Raw genomic sequence first — 7,157 nt, 5'->3', positions numbered from 1 at the left:
CGGCAATGTATTGGAGGTCTTTTGCATCCCGCTTTTCACTTTCATTTGACATACTAATATTTTCCTAAATCTATACACATATATCAGTTTCCATCCTTTTCTCATATCAGTTTTTCTAATCCTACCAGAGATCCGAATTCCATCTTTCTCTATGATCATCTTCCAAAATATGAATGAGTTTCCATATTTAAGGATCATTGGTTGCATAAACCCTAGATCTATAAATCCATACGTATTCAGTCGTTTCTTCACATCGATTCGGTTGTTAATCGATTTATCAATCATCCTCTGTTTCTTCACATTGATTTGGCTGTCAATCGATTTGTCAAGCATTATTTAAGGTACGATTCTTTAATCTGTTTGCATATTTCTCTGGTCATTAACATCTATGTTGTTATCAATCATTTTTAGGGCTTTTTTGAATATGTTTTTGTATCAATCTCTGATTTTGTATCGATTTCCACTAAATAACATAAGTAAACATATGAATCTTTTGTGAAGCTTCTGATTTGTATCAATTTTTAGGGCTCTTATATTAGGGCTTTCTTATCTTGACTTATTCTGATGTTGTATCAATTTTTAGGGCTTTTTTTGAATATGTTTTTGTATCAATCTCTGATTTTGTATCGATTTCAATGTTATTAGGAATTTTAGGGTTTTGAAGATATTAGTTGTTTTTGCGATTTCAATGTTATTAGGATTTAGGAATATATTAGGTGTATTTGTTTCCGGTTTTGCATCATTTATCATCTTTTTTTTTGTAAGAAATTAGATTTTGTTTGTTTTGTTTTATAACGAAGTTGTTTGGATGATCTATTGTTATATGTCATTGCAATAGTAATTTTGCGTAATGTACCTTTTGAGTTTTGTCATATATGATTAAAATTTGAAATACTATTCTTATTATTTATATTTATACTTGCACTCGAATTACATCTTTCAATTTAACAATGATTTTAAATAAATTTCAATTATCTTTTAATGCAGTATTATCATTGGATACTTTCCTTCTTAACAAGTCGTTTTCAATATACATTTTAACTCATTTTGAATTTCAAGAACACATATCTAAGAATTAGGAAAGTTGTATTAATTAGAATAGATAATTTAAAATTATATTCCACTTTCTAAATTCAGTTTATTTTCTTCAATTTAAATTAGAACATCCTTTCCTTTAGTTATATAAATCAATCAATTTCAGTTATATATTAAAACACAATTCTACGTATTACTAGACACGAATTTCTTAATCAATTTTTTATATTAAATTTATATAGTTTCTTTGATTAACTTTTTATCTTCTAATATATAGTTTTCATTCATACATTATATAAAGTGATAGAACTGCTATTCTTGCCTTACACTACTTTAATTGCATTTTTGGTATATTAGAGATGAAAAATCGGTATGCATGTAATTGTGAATATGTTTGTTATTCTTTTTGTAACGATTTTCTTAAATTTGTTTCTTATCGTTTATATTTTTGGATCTCTCCCATAAATCATATTTACGTATAAGTTTTGATTAAGATTCTCATAAAAAAATATGTTTTAACTGGACATGTTTTTAATTGTTATATATATTTTTTGTGGATTTGATGGGAGGACTTGATTCCTTGAATCTCAAAGAGATTTGGAGTTTAGAGCAGCAAACTGATACAAGTCGATAACACATAAGATTAAGAAAGGTATGTTGCATCTTCTTCATTTCTTTTCATGCACTTATATGCTATAAGTAGTGAAACTATATATATAATATTGTTAAAATCGATGATACTGAGTGCTTATTTGACCCTATTGATTTGCCGATTTTTAAACGATTTCTCATTGTTATATCATGGGAGAATATGATACTAAGTGCGTATTTGAAGTTATATCATGGGAGAATATGATACACATTTTTTTACAATGGAGACCAACATGGTTACATGGTTGATGGATAGCAAGATATTGCAACAATGAGTACAAGTATCCGAGGCTTGCTAAAGGTATGGGTTCTAATAAGTCCATTTGTATTTTTTAATGTGTTTTTTTCAATTCCTTTTTTAGAGTTATATTTCACACTTAAAACTATTTACATAAACAAATATGTATGCTCAGAATTTGATTAGTAAACTAAATATTGCTTGGATAAAGAAAAGTATTTATGGTGAAATAAGTTGTTTTAGTAAGCAGTTTAAGAATGCTTGGTTGACTTAAAATGGCAACGTTACCCTTTAAGTTAAATTAACTGTTATTAGTAATAAGCGGATTTTTGCATCTGCTTATACACAAGTGGAAAAATTTTGACTTCTTTGACCCGTATCATTTTTAGCCAAAATTCTTAAATTTTATCCTTTTGACCCGTTAGCTATTTTGATACAAACCAAACTGACCCATTTAAGAGAGCTTCTAACACCTACATCAAAGGGAGGTGGTGGTGCTGGTGAAGGTTTTGATGTTACAAAAAGTGGTGATGCAAGGGTTGGTCTTGTGGGATTCCCCTCTGTTGGAAAATCAACACTTTTACATAAGTTAACTGGCACTTTTTCAGAGGTACATATTTTATATATTTATTGTTGGAAATTAAATATGGTTATACTTTAAAATTTGTTGTTGGCCCACCAAAAGTATCAAGAACATCTTACAGTATTATTTTTAAGTTTATGGTTATTGTTCAAATTACATATGACATTCTAAAGGCCCATGGTATTATGTTGTTGCCAGGTTACTTCATATGAGTTTACTACTCTCACCTGCATTCCAGGTGTTAATACATATCGAGGAGCTAAGATTCAGGTACTACTCTTATCTGTTTTACACTTTTACTTTTTTTTTGTTTTGGTGTATTAAAAAGAGATATACGAGTTCCAACATGAACCTTAAATAGATGTTGACTTAGGCCTATAAATGAACCGAATGAACACGAACAATGCCATGTTCGTGTTTGTTCATTTAACTTTAACCGAACACAAACACGAACACATAATCGAATACATTTTTTTGTTCGTGTTCGTTTATTTAGAAAATGAGCATGTGTGTGTTCGTTTATGTTCGTTCGTTTAAAACCTAAACGAATAGTTCACGAACATAAACAATTTGAAGTTAGATGTTGGATAATTGGGTAGATGGGTGTATATTTGGATAGCAATTTGAAGTATTGAAGCCCTATTTTGTGCTTATACTGATATACTTGGTAATTTGGGAAAATGAGAATCTGAATTTTTATAATATGGTTAAAGCCTACGAATATGGCAGTTTGATTTGGACCAGAGACGAATAGGGAATACTATGGGCCCGTTAAATAGGTAACCTGATGTTCTTCTCAACTTTTTTATTGAATGTACTTTTTAAGAATTACATTTAGTTGCTACGTCATCCAAATGTTAATAAAGATTAGAGGTGGCAAGATGGGCATGCTAGGCCAATTTTGTAATACGGGTCAGGTTATGTTAAATCAACCCGAAAACACTATTTAGTCTATCGTTTACAACAATTACTTTGTTTATCATTGCAATAATAATCTAAACTTTTTACACAGTTCTTCTAGGAGGTTCTATGCTTAAGAATGTAGCCTTTGGGAGACTTTCAAGTTTAAATCCATTTGTTCCATTTTCTTTTCAGTCATTTTTTTAATTTGACCTGTTTGAGATAAAATAAAACCCGAATTGGCCCATTTATAAGTAAAAGGGTAGTGGTTACCACTTTTATTACTAGAGATTAAACTTACAGCTTTGATGTTTGTGGGCTCGCAGATAAGGAAGTGGCTAAAATCACAGGACAATGTAGGAGTGGTGGATGGATCTCGGTTCTTTTTAATATTCATTTTGTTTCGGGGGGTGAAATGATCTTATTACGGGATAATGCACTTATAACGGATGCTTATGAAGTGATTATCAACTTTTTGTTTGTATATTTTACAATTTAACTGTCGGTGTTCGTTATGGTTATAAATATATAACTTATTGTGTTTGTTTTATATTTTCATTCTTGGTTTTGTACACTATTATTGTTGCGAGCTGGTGTGGAGCTCAATCTTACACTAGACAAAATTACCATTTTTACTGTAGACAAAATTACCAATTTAATTGATTTTGTTTATCTTTCAATCTTGGAAAACGTCAACAATCATGATTATTTTAGCAAGCGGGCTATACTTGCACCTAAGAATGACGTGCATGAGATTAATGACAGTTTCATGTATTTCAATTTGTCGTCGTAATATAATTTATTCGGTTGTCTTTTACCGTGTATAAAATCATAATATTTAATCTCAGCAGTATTAAATCAATGTTTTATGTGTTTAGTTGGTGTTAAGCCACCCGTGAAACTCGCGGGTTCTTAGACTAGTATAAACATAAAGGATAAAGGACGAAAAATGTAATTTACTCAAAAGTTAATAAAAAGAGTATGAATAAGTGACTTAAATATGTCGTGGCCGGCCTTGTGGACTTTGATTATGACTCTTAATGATGTGAGAGGTTAGGTAAGATAAATTGGACATATGTGATTTGATTTTGTGTTCTTGTTTGGTTTCTACATGCATTTGGTTATAGGACAAACCAGACCAACTGTCTTGATAATTACAAGTAACAAAATGCTTATGCTATGGAATCAGCAAAAAAAAAAAAAAAAAAAAAAAATCATCATGCTTTTGCATTTAATTTAATTCTTATTGTTTTACAATTGCACAGTTACATATTCCAATCAAGATCAAGTTGTAAGTTGCAACTAGTATTGTAGAACCAGCTACAGCAGCTACTGAGGCTAACTCGCGACTAGATATATATAGCATGAACCGAGTCTAGATGAGCCAAGTCTCGAACCCAAACTCAAGTAATCGAGTCTCTGTGTGTCAATGATCCTATGGATCAATGCGCGAGTTTAGCATAAAGATAAGTAACACCGGTTTGATTCGGTGCAAATATACACAAATGACATGTTTCTTTTCTTTTCTTTTTTTAAACCATTTGCAATCAATCTAGTATCTATCATCACAGAAATCTTCATAACTCTCAAGAGATTGCAATAACTTAGCCTACAAGCTGACCCTTGTGAGTGTGTAGCCTGATTTCTTCAATAAACAACTTCAAATTTAACTGAGATGAACCCTCTTCTTCTAGTGTTTTTGCAGCCATTTGTTTCAAATATTTAGCCTTTTCTCTTCTTTCTTCTCCTTCTCTTCCTTCATCCATAACCATCTTTACAGCTTTGCAAACATCCCCCCTTTTCACTTGAATCGCGTCTCTATTATCGTCGTCTAGATGCATCACTCTTTGAGCCCCAACTCCCACACCAGTTCCCAACACTTGTACAACCAATCTTTCATTAAAAAACTGTTCAGCAAACTGTGGCCATGCGATCATCGGGACACCAGCGCAAACCCCTTCAATAGTCGAGTTCCATCCACAATGTGTCAAGAACGCACCCACAGCTGGGTGCGACAGGATCAAAACTTGTGAAGCCCACCCGCGTATCAAAACACCTCTACCTTTTACTCGTGACTCGAACCCATTTTCACCCAACCATTGCTCTATCTCTTCTGTTCTACTTCCACCTTTCACTACCAAAATAAACGCGAATTGCGAATCCTCTAAGCCTAAAGCGAGTTCTATAAACTGTAGTGGCGTTAGTCGTGTAAGGCTTCCTAAACACGCGTAGATTACACTGCGGTTTCGCTGAGAATCAAGCCATGTCATGCATTCATGGTTGTTGATTGAATCTTTGCTTCCACGCTGCGCCTTATCCAAATCGTTCTTGTTCGAATTAGAAAACGGTCCAATGCACCAAACTCTACCTTGTTTCACCTTTCTAAACTGATCAATATATCTTGTTTCCAACGCATCAAAACTGTTTATAAGCGTCCCATACGCTTCTAACTCCGCTTCTCTAATTCGTTCGCGTATGGATAACATTTCCTTTGCTTTTGCACTGCTTCCTGGATTAAACAATCCGGGTAGTTGTGCTTTCGTCATGGATATTTTATCCGGTAAACCTGGTAAGATAAGCGTGTCGAAATCACTTAACTTTTCATGAATCTTGGAAACACATAGATTATGTGTAGCTAACTGCGTAAAACAACTCATCCCGTCGAAAATAACCCATGGAATTCGAAACTTGTTAGCGACTTCTGCTGTCCATGTTAAATGTTTATCAGATATGATGCAACTTGGTATGGGTTCAAGGTTGTTAAACACATGTTCAAGTGGTTTTTGAAATGTGGCAAGTGCATCAAAGAAATTTTTGGTTAGATTAAATGTGGGTAGATCGTCGACGCTTTCGCATCCATCGGGTAGCCCGTGGTCAGAGGCTGGGAACTGGAGCTGGAGGAGTTTAACCGGAAGGCCTGAAGCTATGGCGCGGTGGAGGACCGCGCCATAGCGTTTGGCGTTTCCTGGGGTGATGACGACGGTGACGGTGACGGAGTGTTGGGCTATGAGTTTGGCCATGTCCACCATTGGAATGAGGTGACCTGGGCACATTAATGGTATGATGAGAAAATGAAGGTTAGAAGCCATTAGTTTGTGGTAATGTTACACCACTTGCATGCACCTATTGGTTTGTAATGTTTGTAGATGTTATGAATGGATTTAGGATGTTTTTATAATTTGGTAATGATGTAAGAGCTTATGTAATTTAGTTTTGATGTTACATATGTCTTTCTGCATTTGGAGAGATTGGAATTTATACATGATTGGCATCTTTTGGGATTTTATTATTTCAATTTTATCTTTATATCATTTGTCATTTGGTTTCAAAAATGTAAAAAAAAAAAAAAAAAAACATACTTTATGTTCAAATTTGTTTACACGTTTAGTCATTTTGACTAACAAACGTCAAATTTGTTATGTGCTTTGCTCCCACAATCGCCGTAGTCTAAGGATGAGTTTGATACGGGTACCGAAAGTACCGGTACCAAAATTCGTCAAATATAGGTACCGAAAACATCAAAAAGGGGGCACTGATTCTGTATCGAACAAAATCGGTATGGAAAATTCGGTACCGGTACAGTACCGATTCAATACCATTACCAAATACCAAATACTCATCTCTGTCGTAGATCTCACAAAGACCGTCTTTCCGCTACCAGTCTACCATACCAACACCACCTGCCCCACCCCATCTTAAATTTGACTTTCCTCACCAAGGCCATCTTTTTCGCTACTACACCAACACCAC

The 7,157-nt window shown here is 33.7% G+C and overlaps 1 protein-coding gene and 1 long non-coding RNA gene across 2 annotated transcripts; one reads left to right on the top strand and one right to left on the bottom strand.

The window, feature by feature from the left end:
- Positions 1-2,350: 2,350 nt before the first annotated feature.
- LOC110909961 lies at positions 2,351-2,907 on the top strand. Its single transcript, XR_004882444.1, has 3 exons — positions 2,351-2,534; positions 2,706-2,777; positions 2,869-2,907. It is a non-coding gene; the product is annotated as an uncharacterized LOC110909961 (long non-coding RNA).
- Positions 2,908-4,630: 1,723 nt separating this feature from the next.
- On the bottom strand, positions 4,631-6,573 carry LOC110912102 (UDP-glycosyltransferase 73C4). Its single transcript, XM_022156779.2, has one exon. The coding sequence runs from the start codon at positions 6,494-6,496 to the stop codon at positions 5,012-5,014; it is 1,485 nt and encodes a 494-aa protein (XP_022012471.1). The 5' UTR covers positions 6,497-6,573; the 3' UTR covers positions 4,631-5,011.
- Positions 6,574-7,157: the final 584 nt, after the last annotated feature.

Source organism: Helianthus annuus, chromosome 15 (genome assembly GCF_002127325.2).
Source record: "Helianthus annuus cultivar XRQ/B chromosome 15, HanXRQr2.0-SUNRISE, whole genome shotgun sequence".
Lineage (NCBI taxonomy): Eukaryota > Viridiplantae > Streptophyta > Magnoliopsida > Asterales > Asteraceae > Helianthus > Helianthus annuus.
The sequence above is the reverse complement of the archived record's forward strand: the minus strand, read 5'-3'. Positions and strand labels throughout refer to the sequence as shown.

What these genes read in the sequence shown, in the direction of transcription:
- LOC110912102 (XM_022156779.2), bottom strand. Translation starts at nt 6,496, where the DNA reads ATGGCTTCTAACCTTCATTTTCTCATCATACCATTAATGTGCCCAGGT.